This window comes from Larus michahellis, chromosome 8, assembly GCF_964199755.1.
Source record: "Larus michahellis chromosome 8, bLarMic1.1, whole genome shotgun sequence".
Taxonomy (NCBI): Eukaryota; Metazoa; Chordata; class Aves; order Charadriiformes; family Laridae; genus Larus; species Larus michahellis.
This window is the reverse complement of record NC_133903.1, coordinates 5,251,791-5,273,002: the sequence shown is the minus strand read 5'-3', so window position 1 is coordinate 5,273,002 and position 21,212 is coordinate 5,251,791. Positions and strand designations below refer to the sequence as shown.

Sequence of the window (21,212 nt, the reverse complement as noted above, 5' to 3'; positions counted from 1 at the left end):
TGGCCCTTCTCTGGACATGTTCCAGCACGTCCATATCTCTCTAGATCGCAGCAATCAAAGCAAAAGGAGGGAAATGCTCTGCACTTGCCACTCTCTGGCTCCATCCCTTTACCCTGGCACGATTTTTGTGGCAGCCCCCATACCTCAACTGAAACCTCCCAAACCGCCCCAGTGCCGTGGTGCTGGGCTGCTCTCCCGCTGCAGCAGCAGCGGTGGTGTCGCTGGGGACCGCAGGGTGTTTTAGCAGGAGGACGGAGATGTTGCACAGCACGAGGCAACGTCAGAGGGTGCAGCCGCAGGCACCACTTTGGGCATCTCCCCCCGGGCAGAGCGTCCCGGGATGTAGCCACCGGGCAGGCAGCAGCCGGGGGAGGTTTTGCTCACTGTCCTGGCACGGGTGTCCCCTCGTCCCCTCGAGTGACTGAGCGCGATCCCTCCCAGCCCGGGCAGGGCTGTTTCCCCACAGGCTGAGGACTTTATCCTCTCTACTGTCAAACATCCTGAAGTACCAAAGGTCTAAGCTCCTCGGGTGACTCTTCCACCACCAAAACAAGTCTCTGGACATGTTTGCCTTAGCTTATTTTTGGCAGACATTAGCCTCGCACTCCAGGCAATGGGGAATCAGGCACATATCTCTTGGGAAAACCAATGAAGTGCCAAAGGACTGGGGAGTAAATGGGGGCAAACGTCTTTGGAGACTCACAATGCAGCAGCTTGTCCCCAGCTCCCTGTCACTCTTTTTCCTGCCTTCCCTCAACCCAAAGTAAGAGTGTTTTCTCCATCCTCCAGCTGCTGATGAGAAACGCCAGCCCCTGTATACCATCCGGCCCAGCACAGGGGTTTATCAAACAGCAGGAGCAAGCCAGCGCTGAGGGATAATCACAGTGGCTCAAGCATGGGAAGGCAACTCCAAGCGATCACACAACCTCCGCATCCACCCGCGGCTGGGAGGGAGGAATTTCTGCACGTCTGAGCAGGCTCGACTTAGCCAGGGCTCGGCAGAGCTGGGAACAGCCGCTGGCACGCTCACTGCAGAGGGGAAGGGGATGCAATCCCCTTGGCATTCCCAGAGGCCGGGCAGGCTCTGGGTGCCGGCACAAGGCTGGGACTGCTGGCAGGAACGGCACCCAGTGTGAAAGAGGGAGATCCCAGGGAGTGAGCCTGGCGGCTCAGCCTGGGTCTGCGGGGATGCAGGTCCATAGCCTGACCATGTCCTCCCCCTCGCAGACACGGTGCAGAACTGGTTTGGGTTTTCAGAGTGAAAATATGGCAGAGAAAGGACGGAGAGATGGAAGGATGGACATACAGAAAGAAAGTGGTCAAGCAGGAGTAGAGACTTGGGACCAGCTCGGGGACACCCGTGGGCAGGTCTTGGGAGAGGTCTGATGCCAGCAGGATGGCTGGTCCCTGCTTGTCCCACCTTCTGCTAAGGGCCTTCTGTGCCCAAAATGCTCCGATCCAACACCAAACTTGACCCATCCCATGGCAAAAGGCTCTTGCATGTGAGGCTGCCCCGTTCCATGGGCCCTGCACGGCACCAACATCTTTGGGGATCCCCTGAGGTCCCCCCAGCTCGTGGCTGGTCTTCAAGCCACCCCTCCACACCCCGCTGCCCTCCAGCCCACGGGGAACGAGGAGTGGAGTCTCCCTGGCCGGGCACGGGAGCATCTCTGCCACCACCGCCAGCCCAGGGCTCCCCTCCCGAGCCCACCCCTCCCTCCCCTCCCACTTTTAATAAGAGCAGAAATTGCCAAACCCACAAAATTAATGTCTAACAGGTTCAAGGCAGAGCTATTCAATCCCCATTTGCAGCAGCCTGGGAGGTCTCTGGCCAGCTGCCGCCCAGCTCCCGGCACGCTGCGGAGGCCACCCCCACGCCGAGGCCCCCACAGGACCCCCACCAGGCTCCCAGAGGGGGTAACTGGGGCACACTGGGGGTAGATCATCCCTCCATGGGCTGCAAAGTGGATGCCCCATGCAAAAAAAAAAAAACCAAAAAACAAAAAACGGTGTCCCCACTGTGCGTGGGAGAGTCACGTCCCGGGGGAGGCCCCCATTACTCCTCCCTGGCCCATGGAGGCGGCAGCGACATGGCAAGGAGCTGGCACAGCCGGAGGGATGGAGAGACACAGGCAGGGAACAGGCGAACACCACGGGGGAGACAACAGTGTCCCCCAGCAACCCCAGCCAGCAGTGCCCGCGGTGTGGTGGGCATGGGCCTGGGTCCTCACATCCCCCACGGGGACGTGGCCGCTGACAGCCTGACCTGAGTGCCACCAGTCCCCTCCAGTGACACCCAACAAGCAGCCATCACAGCCCGATGCTGTGGGATAGTGGCAGTGGGTCCCAAACGCACTGTGGCACAGTGGGCTGCTGGAGGCGGGGGGCCCGTCCCACCAGCAGATCCGTGCCGGCGCCCGACGTAGAGGGGTCAGGGACTGGTGGAAAAAAAAAAACTTCCAAGAAAAAAAAACCTTGGCAGAAAAAAAACTTCCCCCGAGGTCAAGCGGAGGACACGCCACAGGACACACTCCCACACGTGGAAGAAGATGGTCCCTGTCTGTCCTTCCTCAGCCCCCTGGCCCTGCTCCTGCGTGGGCTGAGCAGCAACAAAACCCCCCCATCTCCTCCTGCTCAGGGGCTTTTCCTCCTGCCCCAACACTCCAGCGCCGCAGGCTGGAAGGGGCCAGGGGAGGCTGTGCCCACCGATGGCCAGGTGACACCTTTAACAGAGGCAGCGCTAACAGCAGCGTGGAGCCCACGCAGTGATGTGCTCTGCAGAAAGGTCAGGAGGGTATTTTTACACCATGTGTCAGACCCCAATGAGGAGAAGGGAGTCGCAACCATCTCCTCCACCTATGGCCATAGTGAAGCCAGACCGAGCCCTCCTGCCCTCCTCCGGTGGGACCCATCATACCACAGATGGTCATGGGGGCAGTGAGCCCCAGTGCCCCACATCCCAGTGGTGCTCTGCTGTATCAGAGCTGTCCCACAGGGCTCGCAGGGCTGGAGGGGTGCAGGGATCCGGCAGGGCCAAGGAGGGGGTCCAGCACAGGGAGGTGCCAGCACACTGGTACATCGTGCTGCCCAGGACGCCAACCCACACTGCCCATCTGCACACTCCCTTTGTTCAGGTTTTTCCCCCACTTTTTCCCCCTTCTCAAGGGGAAAAAAGCCCAAGGGGTGCCTGGAGATCAGCAGGATGCTCCTCCATCGTCTGCATGCTCTCCAGCAATGGTCCCCTGCAGTGTCACGAGGTCCAGAGGGCTGGGGCACTGCCCATCGGCTCCTGCCCAGATGCAGCAACACCTGGGGCTGGTGTCAACCTCCCCGGGATGCAAAACAGTAAGAAAACCATTAAGAATTGGTTTCCCCAACATCCTTACACCGCTCCCCGCATCATGGCATCGCCCCATCCCAGCCAGTTGCACGCTGCTCTCCTGCCGCTGTAGGACATGAAACACCAGCCCAGTGAGGAGCCAGGTCGCTGAGACGCTAGAAGTGTACTGAAAGCCTCCACCGCTCCTACCCGAGACATTTAAATTATTTAGGGCACTTGGATCAACCCCAAGAAAAAAAAATAAAATACAAACAAGCAAGGCATGAAACTCGAGTAACGCTCGCTGTGCTGCCGTGCCTCCCCATCCCGCCGTGCCCTGGCAAGGGGCCTCCCCGCCACAGACACAGGTCCCCGCATGTCCCGGCCCCACGTACGTGCACACATGCTCTTCCACATCCCAGTATGCCTGGTTTTGTGAGCCTCCCGCCCAGGCAGATCCCAGCACACAGAAGCCCACCATCTTGTGCCGTGCCATGCCGTGCTGGCACGCTCAACCTTGGGCACACCCCCCCCGCCCCGGGTTTGCCGTAGCCGGGAGGATAAATCGTCAGCCCCAGGCGATCACGGTAGGGCTGACCCTGCTGGGATCAACACCCTCACTTCGCAGCTCGCAGAGGAGGGTTTCCCTTCGTCTCCCCGCTCTGTTTCTCCGAGGGGAGCAGCCCCGGCGCTGTGTCGCGGCTGCGGGGCGGGCGAGCCGCGGAAAGGCGTTCCAGCTGACCTACTTTCCATGGCATTGCCAGGCAGGGCCTCCTTCCCCGGCACTGCCGAGGCGATCCACCGCCACCAAACCCCCGCTGGCACAGGGCAGGGCAGAGAGGAGTGAGGGGGCCCTGGGGACCCCACCAGCATGGGATCTGTCGGCAGCTGAGCAACCCCAAGGCAGGTGGGACCTAAACACCCATCGTCATCCACTGAGCGTCCACCAAGCTCCCACGCAAACGCAGCCTGGCAGTAAGTCAAACACAGAGAGCAAAACTCTTCACAAGTTCAGCAGAAACCTCCCCACGCCGTACCAGGAGCATCGCCAGAGGCTCCTCCGAGGGCAGCAGAGGTGGCCCTAGCTGATCCCCACAGGTTGAACATGGCCGCGCACCTCCACCCAGCAGCACTTACCATCTCGTCGAGGGCGTAGCGCAGCAGCCCGTGCTCGTAGAGGATGAAGAACCGACGCTGCCATTTCTGCAAGAGAAGACAGCAAGGTGGGTCACAGCAGGCCCCACTGGGGACACCGGAACTGCACCCCACAGAGCTGGGGCAGAGCAAAGGCACCGAAATCTTTCTGGCCAGGGGACTCACGACAACAGGGCACATGCCCAGGTCTCACTGAGCACTGGACCACAGCTGCCAAAAAAGCAGGGGAAACCCCCCAACACTGCAGGGACCGTTCCTAAAGGGTGATGAATGTTGCAGAAGTCCTTCTGCTCAGCCCCTCAGGCCCCAAACTCAGCCGCTGAGGGTGCCGGGGGCTTTGCAAAGCAAGGTCCTGCCAGGCCATCTGGCAGGGCTCTGCCGGGCTCCGCTCAAACCAGCCCACATTGCTCAATGCTCATCTACTGCCTGGCTCCGGGAGGACCCAAGAAGTGGCTGTTTTGGGGTCCTTTCCCCGTCCTGCTCCTCTCTCCATTCAGACAGACCCCAAGCTGGCCTTGTTTAGCCATAAAGGGGACAAAAATAACCATAGAAAAAAAAAGACTCTAGCTATAGGCAGGAAACATGACTTTCCTCCTCCTCCTCCTGCTCTCCAAGGGACCCAAGTCCAGCAGGACACCAGAAAGATCCCCCAACCAAGTGCTCCCAGCCCTCAGCTTCATCCGCACGGTCTATTCCAGCACCCGGTGCTGCAGGGTGACAGGGTGTCACACCAGATGTCCCCCAGCAGTGCATCAGCTGGATTTGGATGGTGGCTGCGTCTCCGGGGGTGGCACTGCCTAGGCGGTCCTGCCTCCCCCAGCACCGTGCTGGCACCGCTGCTTCTGCAGCCGCACAGCAAACCAGATTGGAGAACTGATCTGGCTGGAAAACTGCATTTTTTTTTCGTGTGTGCCAGGTTGTTTTCAGCCAAGAGCAAAAACTGGTTGAGCAGGCTGAAATAAAAAAGGTCCTAGATTCATAGCCCCAGTACAGCAATTCTTATCTCCCTTTTCTCAGGCCTTCGGGCAAAGTCCAAGGTGCTCGGTGACAAGCAAAACTACTGAGGACCCCACAGACCCCCACATGCCCCAGCTTAGCAGGCGGCCATCGCTCCAGGAGGGACCCGAGTCCCATGTCCCCACGATGTCAGGCCAGCAAGCCTGCAACTAGAGCTGTGACTCCAAATAATGACCCATATACCCCAGGCTGAACTCAGAACCCAATTCTTGTTTGCTCAGGAGAGATTTTTTCATTACTAGCAGCTCTGAGAGCATTTTGGCTGCCTGACAGAGGGTTCACGGACCATTGCCATCCCTCCCACGCACAATACAGCCCTGTCCTGGCGGCCTCAGCAACAAGTTCCCTGGACGAACAGCTTGGGGACAGGCTGGGAGTCCTCGTCACAAGCCAGCGGTGAAAGGACGTCAGCCTGGCCGTGTCCTTCTAGGCATCACACCCCCCAGGGCAGGAAAGCGGGTGATGCTCTGACCCCACATGATGCTGCTGTTTCTGCAAGGTACGAGCAAACCTCTTTGGGCAGGAGCTGAGCGTGCCCCGCTCTGTCTGTGGGTCTCTGCTGCCAACGCACTCGGCTTCAGAGATCTGCAGGGTTGTGGCCAACGGGAATCACCTCTCAGCCCCTTCCTTACCTCAGGACCTGCCTGACACAGGGTTACCCACATTAGGGGATGGGATGCAGCCTCCCCCCAGGGCTCCGGGCATGCCCACGGTGAGCCGTAGAAAATAAAGTAGTTGTTTCCAAGCACCAAAGGGAAGCTGGGAGCCTTGCTGATGGTCCCAGTATGGTTCAGAGCCACACAGCCCACACCCTGCTGGCCTGAGAGCCTTCCCATCAGCGTGGCACGTGTCAGGCCAACCGGATCCCAACCAGAGCAACATCGAGGCATCAAAAAGCAACAGCATCAGGCAATAAAACTGCATGGACTGAGCCTGACCTGCAGCACCTCAGCCTGCTGCCCACATCCCAGAGAAGGCATTTGAGTCCTGCTTCAGGAAACATCTCCTGGCTTCCTGGTTTGCACACGAGCATGGGGGTGCCTGTGGCACTCCTGGGGCCACAGCCACCCCCGCAGGCAGGGACGGACCCTCGCCGCTCCTCCTGCCACCCCCACCCACGGCACAGGGAGACGGCATCTCGGCTTTGCTTACCCGGGAGCGATGGACAGGATTGTCAAAGTCCGTTCCTTCCGGGGCCAGCAGCAGCCAGCCACCATAAATGGGTTTGGCCTGCAAAGAAACAGCAGAGAAACACATCAGGCACAGAGGAAACCAGCTCACCATGCATCAGCACCCCGGGGGATCGATGGTCGGGGACCACAGGAAACTCCACCAGACCCCAGTATGAAGGCAGCTGCCGGAGTTCAGGCTCCTGCACACAGGGAAACTCAGCCCTGCCAGGTGCGGGGAACACTGTGCTTGATGGCAACCCGTGGCGTTACATACACTGTGCGCAAACGGGACCGAGATGAGGACTCGGGAGGAGGTAAAACCCCAGCCACAAACACCTAACTCAGCTGCTTCTGCATGGCATCGTGCCCAGAGCACCCAGCTCCCCGGTACTGCCAAGCTGCAGAGCCCGTCCTCCCCCAAAAGCTCTTCCCCTCGCCATCGGCAGCGTGCCTCTACTCCAAAGCAAAAACATACTCCAAAGGAGAGCTCGATGTTTTCCTTTTGTTAATTAAGAGAGGAAAAACTACCCGGCGCTGGCAGTTCTCCAGCTCGCGGCCGCTTCCCGTGCCGCGCACATCCAGCACCCGTTTCCCCGCAGGGCCGGCCCCTGCCAGCCCCACTCCTCCACGGCCGAGCACGCAGGAAGGTCAGAGCCAGGTGGAGTGAAAACAGCTCATTCGGCCGGCCGAGAAGAGAAAGGGAAAGAATACCCGGAAAGAAATGTCTTACAGCACTGCCATTTATCAGTGGGGAAAAAAAAAAAATATCCAGGCTCTTTCCACTGGTTTGGGCACAGAAGTGGCCAGGATGAAGCAAACCCACGCCGCGGCGAGTGGTGGGATGGGGACCAGGCATGTCGTCCCCTGCAAAGTCCTACTGGCACCGCTCCTGCTGCTTGTCAAGCTGCAAACTATTAGCCAACCCCATTCCTGGCAAGGGCTGGGGCCAAATCCTGGTGCAAGAGTGGCGAGGCATTGCCACACCGGCGAGGCGGCTCCGCGGAGGTATCAGGATGGGCCAGGAGGGAGGAAACCCAGGGCAGATCCAGCTTCAGGAGCCCCTGAGTCCGGGAACGCTGCCTTCCACCATGAAACATCCATGAACATCCAGTCCCGGCACAGCCCGGCCGCACAGTGACAAGGACAGATACTCCCAGCTCCTCTCGAAATTTTTTAGTTAATCTTGTTGCTTTCATTCTTTTCCTTCCCCCCCCTCCCCCCCCCCCTTAAAGCTTAAAACTGTTTCCAATTCACTACCTCCCCTGGATTCCTCCTGCCAGTTTCTGTGGTTTTGTAATGTTAAAAAAAAGTTTCCCCTCTGGAAAAATCCCTGCAAACAATAGAAGAAACTGCCTATGCACCAAAAACTGTCAAATGCATGAAGCACTGAGTAAGCAAACTGGAAACAAGCCGGAGGAGCCCTTTTACTGTTTATAAAGTGAAAAGAAATAACAAAATATCTTATCCCGCCCCCCCCACAACATGACATATCAGCTCTAGGTGTTGCTCTCCCAGCAGCTGGGAAAACATGATTTGAGAAGACCTTCCTTCCTTCCTTCCCCCTCTCTTTAAAAGGGATTAAAAACAATGAAAACGGAATGCTGGGAGTGGGATCCAATTTTGGGGAGTTGCTTCCCTCCCTCCCTCACGGGGGCCCGCGGCACCCCTGCGCCCGCCTGTTCCCACAACCAGCACCAGCCTCACCCACACCGGGGGGGCCATCGCTGGCACGGACGGGCACCCCGCCGGCACCGCAGCCCCCCCCGGGGTTCAGCCAGGTGCCCCTGGCTCCCCCCCAACCCACTCACCTGGATGCTGGCGCCCTGCTCACCCGTGGCCCCCATGACACCCCCCCAGCCGTGGCAGCACCCGCTCTGCGCCCGGCCCCGTGCCGCCCACGCCACGGGGTGAGCCACGCTCCGCCACTCCCCCGGCGCGCCCCGCCGCAGCCCGCCCCGCGCCCCCACCCAAAGGCACCCGTGACGCATCCGTGCCCACGCCAGGGGTGGACTTTGGAGCGGGGGCTCTCATCGCACCGGGATGGGGCCATGGCCACCCGTGTGCCCTGGGCAGGGCCGCTTGCAACAGCCTTTCCCAAATTTCTCTTCTGTTTTAAAGGCAAAATTGCAAATAAATAACTAAAGATGACCCAGGAAGTGCCTTCAGTGGGTCACTGCGGTAGGGAAGGGGGGGTGGTGTCCCCAGAATCCCACGAGAGGCAACCCCGGTGCTTCAGAAGATATTGTGAGTGGCCTTCACCACCTGGGAATGAGGAAGAGGATGACAGTGGAGGCAGGACGCAGCGTCCCCAACGCTTGGCACCACCACGCCAAGGCGGCGCCCCAAGGAGCCATCAGCGGCCGAGCCATTTGCGGGGCTCAGCCCTACTCCGTCCCCTGAATTTCCCCTCCGTGGCCCAGCACAGCCCCTGGGCATGGCCAAGCACTCAACCCAGCGAAGCCCCACGAGCAGAATCTCTCCTTGACACAAGCCACACCACCACAGCCTTCCTGGCAGGACCGTCCCACGCCACCCCCAGCACCCCAGCAGCATCCACAGCTAACACCGGCAGTGGGCAAGTCCGAGTGCCACACCGGGGACGAAGTGACCGCGAAAACCCAAAGAGGGGACGACGCCATCACCAGGGTCAGCAGTGAGCAGCCTTAACCCAGTATTACAGGCGTCAAGCCCTGCCCTACCTCAGCCTGGCTCACACCCCTCAGCAGACGTTATTTTGCCCTCAGCCACACCAATTTTGTCTCAACTGACCGTATATAAAGCACCGAGCACCTGAAATACATGCCCTTAACATAGAGCACGGTCATTTCTCTACCGGCGTCATAAAAAAGCACCAGTGGGCTACACTTACTTCGGCAGAAGCGTCCAATTTCAGATATTGAAACCAAAATAGCTGAAAGGTATGAGTTAGAGCCAGGCGGCGTGGGCAGCCTGGTTCCGCCCGCCAACAGATGAATGCTCGGCAGCGCTTTTTAAAGCCAAACCAAAACAAGCTACAGCTAAAACCAAGCAAAAGCCCGGAGAGGTACAAGCCTAAATAAAAGAGATATGAATTGGCGCGCCAAGTGTCTGAAATAAACCCATCACACCTGCATTGGGATGGCCCGGCTGAAGCGAGGTTTAAAATAAACCCGCTCGATGCCGCTGCGGGAGGCAGGTCCAAAGGAGCGTTACCGCACCGGGATGGAGCTGGAGCCACACGTTGCTTTGCACCAGCTCAGCTTCCTCCGGAGAGCTCAGCAAGAGGAGGAAAACGCAACACCCAGCACTGAGCAAGAGCTCGGAGCAAAAGCTTCCCCCGTCCAAGCAGATCTGTCCAACCTCACGGTAACAGACCGCATTAGCGCAACCCCGGGGTTCCCAGGATGCCTTTGACCATGCAGAGCCCCATCCACCTCCCACACACTCCGGCAATGTCCGAAGGGCAGCTCTGGGCAGTTTTCCCACAAGTAGCAGCCACACAGGACGCTTGGGCGCTGGGCGGCTTTGCTTTCATCCAGACGGTACCTGGCCGAAGGGTGAGCCGCAAAACGACATGGAGAGCAGAGTGGAGGGCAGCTGCTGGCACTGCGATGCATCCACGTCTGGGGTGGGGTGAGATGACGCTCCCAGGGCAGGCAGGAAGAGAAGAGCCGGTTCCTCCGGCACGGCTCACGGTGACGAAGCCAACCACCCACCACGACCTCGGCGGGGAGGTGCGGAGCCACCCCGGGGGAGATCTGCAGGCACCTCACCACCCTTTTTGGGGTGATATAGCCACAGTGCCTTCCAGGGGCACCACCGTGCATGGGGTGCGGCCGGGTTGGACCCCCACAGTGCCCGGTCCCATCCCGTGGGACTGACGGAGGCTGACTCAGGTAGAAACGTCACCACTCCACTTCCTGTCGCACCTCTGGGAACGCCCAGGTATCCCATCCCGCCTCTGATCCCGCCTGACCCTGCTTAGCTTCAGGGCCCGCCACCGGAGCTGTGCTGCGGGTGCTCCGCAGCCCCTCACCTGCCTCTCAGGCCACTGCCCTGGCCACTGCATCCGTCCCCTTGGCCCACGGCCCCACGTTGCATCGAGGGGGAGGACGCTTGCCTCCAGCCCAGGGCCAGGGCTGGCAGCACGGCGGGTGGGAGGAAGCGGAGAAGGAAGCGGCCCCAGCTCAGTTTACACGAAGCTGTCAAGCTGCTGCGCTGACGCTGCCCAGGCACGGATAAACCACCCCACCCCAAGCAGCTCCACCGGCATGGGGAACGCGATTCCCAGCAGCCAGGAGACTGGGATGTGCAGAGGCACCCAGCACTTTCCAAAGCACAGGGTGATACAGGAACCCCTGTGCATCCCCAGGGCTGCAGGGCAGAGAGGGCACGGTGACCTGCTTCCAGCAGGTAGGACAGGTCACGGGCACCCGACGGCCCATGGAGCACCAGGTCACAGGGCTGGAGGTGGGCTGTGACACCAACCAGCACTCCTGTTGGACAGGCTTTCAGGCCTGCAGTGTTTGTTGGTGGTACCTTCACCTCCTCCTCTCCCCATGCAAACCAGCCAGCCCAGCGGGCTGCTTGGCTGCACCATGCCGGCCGTGCGGTGCCCCGCAGGAGCTCACTGCACAAGGTGGAACAGGAGAGCTTCGCTGACACCCACATCTCCTCTTGGAGTCTGGACTCAGTCCCGTGGCAGGAGCACCCACATCCCCACTGGGGTGCTGGGACACCCAGGCGGGCTGGGGATGCCTCCGCAGCCGGTCCCCACCCACACAAACGTGCTCCGAGGGAAGTCCGAATCCATCACCAGGAGAGACTCCTGGCTCCGAGCGCGTGGCGGGAGGGATAATCTGTTTAGGCTGCCGGCAGACGTCATCAGCCTGTCTCGGGTGGAGGCAGGGATTGTTTTGTTCAGGCTTGGCAACTGAGCGGGGAGGGGGGGGGTGGGGGGGAAAGACCGTGGCAGCGGAGCTTTAGCCTCTGCCTCCGACACTGAACACAGCGAGCCCTGCGCACCGGCGAAGCCACACCAGGGCTTCCAGCAGCCCTGCTGGAAAACAACCGCCCCAGCTTGACCCAGGCTGTGGGTGAACCCAAGGTAACTCCCGTCCCACCACCTTTATGGGCTTAGTCCCAGTATTCATCAAAGGGGCCTCTCTGAAAGCAGCGCCGATGCTCCCCGCACGCATCTCAGGGTACTCAGTAACAGGGTCACTACTCTCAGCTGGACCCACAGGAGACCATAGTCCCAGAGCAGAGACAGCAAGGTCACCGTCCCCAGCGCACCAACTCCCTGGGGGCTCCCTGGAGGGAGGGACCAGTTTCTGGCACAGCTCAAGGGGAAAATCACCACAAATGCTGTAGTTGCAACCTCAAAAGAGGAAATCTGGGTGGTTTCAGCTCCGCTCTGCTCTCGGTTTTGCACACCTTGGAGCCCGAGAGAACATCGCTGATGGGTGAGTCGGAGCAGCTGTCACCTGGCAGGAATGGGGAAGGTGACACGGTGTTTGGGGCAGGAATGGGATGCGATACCCCAGCAGACTTTCCTGCCCACCGCATGGCTTCTAGGAACTGAGGGACACGCATCGCTTAGCATTTCGCATGCCCCCAGCGGGATGCCACATGGACGGCCGCAGACCCACGACCCCAGCCGGCGGGAGGCTCTGCAAACACTGCTGTGCAAACCCGCGCTCCGGTGGCAATCCCGAGGGCCAGGGATATAGCCCAGCCTCCGTGGTTAAGCCGCTTACATCTCAGCTTCCCTGCCCGTACAGTATTTCCCCTCCGCTGTATGTCACTTGGCGACGGGCAGCGGAGCAGGGCCAAACCCCAGCTCGGGAGGCTGCTGTGCTGCCAGTGGGTGTCCACAACCGCTCCCGGCGTGAAATCGCTCTCCATCCCCCAGCTCTGCATCCAGGCGGCCACTCACTGCCCCCGTGTTCGGTCCAAGCTCAGCTTTCTCCAGCCGAGACCTGGGCACAGTCCTGGATGCGTGGGGACATCCCCCTCGCCATCCACCTCCCACTCTCCCGCGAAAACACATTTGCACAGCACGTGTGCGGGCATGAAGCGGCTGCTGCCGAAGCTGCAGATCGCCCAGACCAGGTTTTCACCACCAACACATCTCACCGCGCAGGAAGAGGCCAAACCAGACCAGACAGACCGGACCCGGGGTGTGAGGAGCACGAGGCACCGCTGCCGTGGGGGCAGCCGGCGGGCAGCAGGCACGGCACAGCCCTCCCGGCACACTGGCAGCCCTGACCCAGCCACCGGCAAACCTCAAAGAAAGGAGCTGCCCGGGCAGTTTGCTGCGTGGGCAGCAGGAGTGACCGACCGACCGGAGGAACAGGAAGGGGAAAGGTTGAATTCACCCTCCATGCAAACAGCCCGTCTCCTTCTGCAAATACCCTGGCCCTGGCCCCAGGGCTGCGCTCAGGCCCATCAGCTGCCATCGGTTTGAGGATTCGGAGCAAGAGCTGGAAGAGGCCAGCTGCGGTTTACACGGGCGATTTTGTCAAGCAGCAGCAAAATGGAAGTGAGAAGGAACGGGCTTCGCAATCCCTGCTCCCACTCCTCAAGCAGCCCCAAAGCCCGGCGTGCCCCACAGCGAGCAGGCGTATCTAACCACCTCCCACATCGGGGCTTCCACAGCCACAACATCTCTCCGGAGTGGCGGAGAGGGGATTTATCACTTCCTCGGGTGCCAGAGCAGATAAGGTGCGGCGCCATGCAAAAAAAAAAAAAAAGGCAGCAAATAAGTACGCAAAGGGGACGGTTCTCCAGCACCCAAAGGCATCGCCGTGTCCCTTCCCTTGGGCCACACGGAGGGTCAAGTGCACCCAAGGCCAACCCTGGCACCCAACCTCACGTCTCTCCTGAGCACCCGCTGCTCTCACGCTGCTCTCCAAGGGTAGGATGCAGCCACCGTGACCCTGCCCGCCCCAGCTCCTTGGCCGTGCCCCCCAAACCCCTGCCCGCTGCAGCCGCTGATGGAGGCGGGTTTGACATTTGCAGAGAATCTCCCCCTGTTCAGTCCTAATAATTAGGCGGATTTTTGCAGCATGATACAAGCAGCCGGGAGCAGGGAATGCAAGTGCAGGGGCTGCTTTCCAGGAAAGAGGGGGCTTTTCCTTCCCAGCGGAGCAGCGGGTGGAGGCGAAAGCGTGCCCGGGACATGATCCCTCACCCTGCTGCCCTTTGGACAATGCACAGAGCCAGGACAAGACCCCGGCCCAGGGCATCGCAGCGCCATTGATGCAACGTCCCAGAGCAAAGCCATGCCTGCGACCCAACGCTGACACTCTCCGGCCTCGGGGCTGCCGGCTGCTTGGCATCCAGAACAGTAGGAAAGTGATAATGTCCAAAGGAGAAGAGATGGAAATAACCACCCCCCCGCTGCCACAGGGCAGGGGTGTCACGGACCAGGGCAGGAAGAGGCAATGGGAAAAGTTTGCAAGCTTCGTTTTCTAACTGGGTGGTCCTCCAGGCATTCATGCCACGGTCCGCACCCCCCCCCCCCCAAAAAAAAAAAAAAAAAAAGAAAAAAAAAAAAGACACTGGTAGCTGGAAAGACGTCCTCAAATTCCTCTATCTGTGCCAGTCCCCATGCCCCGAGAGAGCACACGCATGGAGAAAATTAAAAGCAACTGCTTTACGCTCTGCTCTTCCTCCAATTCAGGCCAAGCGTGATTTTGAGGTTAATTCCCAGCCTGTTCCTGTCGTGGGGGCTTCATCTTCCTTACGAACGAAAGGCAAGTGGCACAGGCACGGCTCGGTCCGGGCCAGCCAGCGTGGAGAGCAGGGATCCCACGGGGACACCCCCACGGCCATGCAGAGCCTTGGGTGGCTTCCTTGGGAAGAGGGTCCCGCTGGCCAGGCCGGCTTTCTCCTGGAGATGGAAGAGGGTGCCCAGGAACCGTCCATCCGCCCAGGGCAGGCGCTGGGAAGCTGACTGACCTCCACGCGAGGTATGCAAGAGGTTAAAGGGGACCGTGCGGTGCCGGCACGCCTGGCCAGGAAAAGAGGGAATTCCCACAAAAAGGGAATTTCTCCCTTGCTGGGAAAGGGGCAGCGCCAGGGGAGCTGGCGACGAGTGGGTGGGCAGCCGGGACAGAGCCATCGACAGCACTGTGTGGGGACCATGGGCCTGATCCTGCCACCACACAGGATCACAGGGCTCCAAGCGCCCACGCTGGGGCTCGGGGTCATCCGGGCAGACCCCCAGCGACGGATTTTCCCAAGGGGGGAGCAGATGCGGCGAATGACCCAGTTTTTCCCATGCCATGCGGACACCCCAGAAGGTGAAACGCAGTTTAGGGCGGGGGGAGGGGAAGGTTCAAGGGCACATCACCTCCCATCTGCAGTCCGGGGGGGGCGATGGCCAAGGCTCCCATGGGTGGTGGGACTACACGTAGCCACCCCAAGTCACACCGACCCCCGGCCGGCAGCATAGCCACGCACAAAAACAACTCGTGAACGCAGCGCTCCCGGGATTAGGGACTTAGCGTCCGCGCAGCCCTTTGAAGTTGGAAGCACTAAGTCCGATTATTATTAGAGAGCTCCAGCTCATTAATCCTGATGTTTGGGGCTGGTTTTCCCCCCCCCTCCCAGCCCCGTTCCTACTTCGGTTCCCGAGTACAACAGGGATCCGCTATCACCGCTAAATATTTGTGACGCTTTGCAAACGCACCCCGGTCTCTGCCCCGAGCGGCTCCAGCGCCCCAGAGCACCCCGGGAAGCAGGAGGAGCAGCTCCTAACACCCACACAGGTATTTTTATATAATAAAAATCCAAAAAAGACACGAGTGCGTAAGTGTGAAGTACCTTCACCTTTCCTGCAAGCCAAGTAGAAAGGTCAGATGACTCAAAAGGACTTTTCTAGCCTAACTCTAGGTAACCACCAACGCGGTCCCTGTCCATGGGGTGAGCGGGACACGCTGCGCACGGAGACCCCGCGCCGCAGTCCGGGATCCCCCCCTTACCCAAACCAAGCTTAAAAAAAAAAAAAAAAAATTAAGTTTAAAAGGCAAAAAAACCCTCAGAGCTGTTAAATGAACCGTTATTCCTGGGTGTGCTTTGGAGGAGCACACCCCCACATCCAGCCAGGCTCCTCGCCACAGTGCGGAGCCTCCTCCAAGGGGGACGAATTCGGAGGGGAGGCAGGCAGGGTGGGGGGGAAGCGGGGCTCCTCGGCGGGGCGGGAGGGTGCGTGCGTGCATCACACGCTACCAGAGCCACCATCTTATCTGGGAAGCGGGATTACTTCACCCCGGCTGCAACGGGAGAAGCCGAGCAGGATCACGCCGTTTTTCCCAACCGGAGCCCCCTGCGCGGGGCCTGGATCTGTCCCCAGGGTAGCCAGGCGCGGTGGCAGCCCCCCAAGGCCACCCGCCACCCCAAAGGGAACAAAGCGAATGAGGGGCTGCCCGAAACACGGCTCTGGGTCCCCGGGGAGGGCAGCAGGCCCCCTGCAGTGGGGACTAGCAGGCGCTATGGGGGTCAGCGTGCAATGCTTTGAACTCCACCCCCCCCCCCCCAAAATAAAAATAAAAAAGCCTTGCACCCAGGAGGTGGCGAAACCCCGGGCAGGGCAGCGGGAAGGGGCCGGCCGGGAACAGGGGGCTCTTCCCGAGCCCCCTCCGGGATGGCTCCTTTGTCTGGGCACGGCCGCGACGCTCCCCGCCGCCCGCCCCTTCCCGCACACACCACGGCATTTTTTCCAGTTACATTTTTTCCATATTAGCCCTCAGATTTCATTATGCCCCCCCCCGCCTCTCTCCCGGCCCCCCCTAACTCCCCCCCCCCCACCAAGCGAGCACAGCAATATGTCTGATCTCATTGCCATAATAGGATCGGGAGCGGGGATGTCAGCCCTGGCCCAGAAAGGTGTCGGAGGAGGGAGGGCGGCCCTGCTCCCCGCACCCCGACACCCCAAACGTCCCCCCCCGCCGTGGGTACGCAGGCCTCCGGGCCTGCCTCAGGCCTGGAAGGAAGAGGAGGAGGAGGAGGAGGAGGAGGAGGAAGGCCCAGCCCTGGCAGCCCCCCAGCCTGGGCCCTCAGTGGGAAGGGGTAGGGGTGGCCTTCCCGTCCCCCCGGGAAAGTGGGGGGCTGTGGGTTGGGGGGGCATGTCCAGCATCTCCAGGAGGGGACGTTTTGTTTACAGCTGAGTTTTTCCCCCAGGACTTTCGGGATCTTCCGATGGAGCCCACGGGATACCCCCCACCTGCTGCCGTGCACCCCAAGAGGGGCTGGGATCACCCCCAGCGCGGGTGCTGGTCCCCAAATGGCCTCAGGACCCCAGGGGAGCAGGCACCGGGGGGGGGGGGGGTCATGGCCTAAGGGACCAGTGGGCACCCATGGGGATGCTGCGTGCCCCATGGGACATCTGGGAATCCATGGGGTCAGCACGCACCCCATAGGATCGCTAGACACCCTATGGGACCAGGGGGCACCCATGGGGCTCCTGAACACCCCATGGGACTCATGGAAAGCTGTGGGTCCCTGTGATATCTGTGGGGTCAGCAGGCACCCCAAGGGAACCCACACCACCCATGGGGTCAGCAGGCACCCCATGGGACCCCTGGACATGCTATGGGACCAGAAAACACCCATGGGGCTCCTAAACACCCCACGGGATTCATGGATACCTGTGGGTCTCTGTGCTATCCAGGGGGTCAGCAGGTACCCCATGGGATCCCACACCACCCATGGAGTCAGCAGGCACGCCATGAGAGCCCTGGACAACCTACAGGACCAGAGAGCACCCATGGGGCTTCTAAACAACCCACGGGATTCATGGATACCTGTGGGTCCCTGTGCTATCCACTGGGTCAGCAAGAACCCCATGGGACCCCACACCAGCCATGGGGTCAGCAGGCATGCCGTGGGACCCCACACCAACCATGGGGTCAGCAGGCACGCTGTGGGACCAGAGAACACCCATGGGGCTCCTAAACATCCCATGGGATTCATAGATACCTGTGGGTCCCTGTGCTATCCATGGGGTCAGCAGGCACCCTATGGGATCACACACCACCCATGGGACCCCTGGACACCCTATGGGACCAGAGAGCACCCAAGGGGCTCCTAAACACCCCATGGGATTCACGGATACCTGGGACCCCTGTGGGGTCAGCAGGCACACCGTGGGACCCCACAGCACCCCTGACAGCCCACACTACCCATGGGAGCAGCAGGCACCCACAGGACCCTACGATATCTGTGTGACCAGCAGGCACACCATGGAACCCCCTGGAGATCCCATGGGCACCCATGCTAAGCATGGAGCCAGCAGGCACCCATGGCACCTTGTGCTACCTGTGGGACCCTAGGACATCCATGGGACCCTACGGATACGGACTATCCATGGGGGCACCCCCGGGAACCTCAGCTACCCAGTGGACCCCGAGATACCCATGGGGCCACCGGGCGCCCACGGGGCTCTACACCACCCAGGGGACCCCGGGCTACCCACGGGGCCAGCAGACATCCCACGGGGGGACCCATTGCGCCCCGGGGCCGGAGGCGTGGGGGCGGGCAGGGGGCGGGGCGCCGGGGCGGATTTTAGGGGGAAAACAGTGGGGTTTTGGGGGGTGGGGGGGGCGGGGGCAGGTCTCCCACCTGGTTGAGGTCCTCGTCGTTGAGCAGGTGGGACTCGCGGGGCTTGAAGCAGTTCTGGCACTTGCTCTTGTTGAAGATGTTGGCCTGGAACTTCCTGCAGGGGTTGTCCTTGGCGGCCATGGCGCGCCCCGCGCCCGCTGCGCGCCCGCTCAGCGCCCCGCCGAGCGCCCGCCCGCCGCCGCGCCCATCGCCGCCCGCGGAGGGCGGAGGGGTGTGTGCGGGGGAGATCCTCCAACAAAACAAACAAAAAACCAACCAAAAACCCAATAAATAAATGAGATGAAATTTAAAAAAAAAAAAAAAGAAAAAGAAAGAAGAAAGGTGGTGGTGGAGAGGGGGGGGGAGTGTACGGCAGCAAACTGCAAGGCGGCCGCCTCCGCTGCGGCTCAGCGGGCGCGCATGGCCGGGCGGCGCGGAGGGCCGCGGTGCCCCCGCCCTGCGGGGCTGGGCCGGGTGCGGAGCGCGGTGCGGGGCCGCGGCGGGGGCCCGGTGGGTGCCCGGCGGCGCGGTGGGGGCGCGGTGGGTGCCCGGCGCTGCCCGACTCCGCCGCCCGCAAAGTTTCCAGCGTCCGCGGAGCCAGGCGGAAAAGGGGGCGGGGCCGCAACGCGCCGACGGACGGCCCCGCCCGCCAATGGAGGCGGGCATCCGCCGCTAACAAAAGGCCTCCCTGGCCAATGGGGTGCAAGGAGAGGGGAGGGCGCGGCGGGGCCGCCTCGGACCCCTCCGGACGTGGGGGAGGGGCGGTGCGCTGACAGCTGGGGGCGGGGCCGGCTCGGCACGGCTCCCCCCACCCTGTACTGACCCCCCCCACACCATGCACGGACCCCCCCCACCGTGTAATAACCCCCCCTCACACCATGTACTGACCCCCCCCCTCACCATGCATAGACACCCCCTCACCGTGCACGGCCCCCCCACTGTGTACTGACCCCCCCTCACCACGCACAGACCCCCCCCACCGTGTACTGACCCCCCTCTCACCATGCACAGACCCCCCCCCACCGCGTATGACCCCCCCATCACCACGCACAGACACCCCCCCACCGTGTACTGACCCCCCTCACCACGCACAGCCCCCCCCCACACACACACAGGCCCCCCCACTGTGTACTGACCCCCCCCCTCACCATGCACAGACCCCCCCCACCGCGTATGACCCCCCCCTCACCACGCACAGGCCCCCCCACTGTGTACTGACCCCCCCCCTCACCACGCACAGACCCCCCCACCATGTATTGACCCCCTCTCACCGTGCACAGACCCCCCCACACCATGTATTGACCCCCTCTCACCATGCACAGAGCCCCCCCTCACCATGTACTGACCCCCCTCACCTTGTACTAACCCCCACACACACCCCCAGTGCACCCCCCCCCACACTGTGCACCAGCCCCCCCTTGTCTCGCACAGGCCCCTTCATGCACTGACCCAGCGTGTGGGGACCCCTGTGCCATGCACTGCCCCCCCCGCCATGCACGAACACCCTGCCCCCCCTGCACCAAGCACAGCCCCCCCCATATAGCGCAGTGACCCCCCCCAGTGCACAGCCCTGTGCACAGCCCAGGCCCCTCCTGGCCCCCCCAGCAGGGGGGACGCAGGGTGTGAGGTGTAATGTTTGTTCCCCAAAGCCCCCCCAGAGCAGAGGGGTACCCTGGGGTGCAGCCCCCCCCCCCCCCCGGGGGCCAGCCCACACCGCTGCTCCCACGCTTGGGCTGTGCACGGTGACATGGCCCCAAGGGTGACACAGACCCCCATTAACCCTGACCACGGGCACAGCCCCGACCCTGGTGCGAGTGGGCACATGGCGGGAGGTTCATCGCCCGCTTGGACACCCAAATTCGGCTGGGGGCGGGGGGCGGGGGAAATGCAGCCTCGTACCCCTCCTGCAGCTGCGCAGTGCTGGGGACCTGCTGGGACAAAGCGGGGACAGGGGTGCCACCGCCCCGGGGCCGGCGGGGAACTCCTCTATTTGTCCAGTGCATTTTTATCCGGTGGAAACCGGCAGCAGCGGTGGGTAAATACACCCGACCAGGCGATAAGGATCCGGCGCGAGGCCGCGGGTTTGGCCTCCTGGCTCTGTCCCTTGGGGGTGGCTGAGGGACCCACCCGTGGGCAACACGCCGGGGCCGGTTTTACTCTCCCAGCCCTAATTTTGCCCTGAGAAGAGCCAGAGCGGGGACCTCAGTGCCCGTGGAGCATCACCGGGGCAGGAGAGAGGTGGGAACGCCAACCCTGGAGCACAGCGACAGTGAGCGTGACAATCGCCACCTCCAAAACGCACCCCAGCCCGGCACGTCCCACCGCGCTCGGACGCCGCCGTGGCACACACAGCGTCTCCCGCTCACCCCAATGTCCCCCGCCAGCGTGGGATGGGGCCCTGCTATTAGGGACAGCCACGCTGACCTTCCAGGGTTTCGCCGGGACCAGGAAAAACCCGTCGGAGAAGAGGCGGCGGCGCGGTCGGTCCCCTCGCACCCGGCGCTGCCCCATCGTTTGATGTGGGGCCCGGCCTCGCCACGCCGGCTCCGCGCTGTCATCCCGGAGTAAATAAAGACCAGCACAATTGCCTGCTTGTTTATTAATTTTTTGCTTCATCAAAAGGCTGCTTTAATCATCTCTCTCCCTCCTGCCACCGCCGCTCGCAGCACGCACAGTGCCGGCGTGACACGGATTAGGAGGGGACAGCGGAGCTGCGGGGTGGCCCCGCTCCCACACCCAAAACCCAACAAATAAAAGAAATAAAATTAAAAAAGGGGACTGCACCCTCACCTGGCCCTGCACCGGCTGCCCGGGCGGCCCAAGCCCACGCGATGCTCCCGGGAGTGACGTGCAGGCTGGGGGGTGGCCACCATTTCTCCCCCCCCCATCGCCGGTTTGGGTGGATTTTCTCGCCTTTCCCTTGACCCTAATGTTGTAAAAAGCTGCGCGGCCCTTCCCCAGGG

General features: G+C 61.6%; 1 protein-coding gene across 10 annotated transcripts in view; it reads right to left on the bottom strand.

The window, feature by feature from the left end:
• Positions 1-18,933, bottom strand: part of MPRIP (myosin phosphatase Rho interacting protein) — an 83,211-nt gene extending 64,278 nt beyond the window's left edge. For 2 of the 10 annotated variants that reach the window (XM_074597709.1, XM_074597711.1), the window contains exons 1-3: positions 18,271-18,933; positions 6,644-6,721; positions 4,457-4,522 (exon numbers count right to left, since the gene is read on the bottom strand). In XM_074597709.1, the coding sequence (XP_074453810.1) occupies positions 4,457-4,522; positions 6,644-6,721; positions 18,271-18,915 (789 nt within the window). In that variant the 5' untranslated portion in view covers positions 18,916-18,933. The remainder of the gene's footprint in view (positions 1-4,456; positions 4,523-6,643; positions 6,722-18,270) is intronic. The other 8 variants (XM_074597708.1, XM_074597707.1, XM_074597718.1 and 5 more) reach the window with 6 other exon arrangements.
• Positions 18,934-21,212: the final 2,279 nt, after the last annotated feature.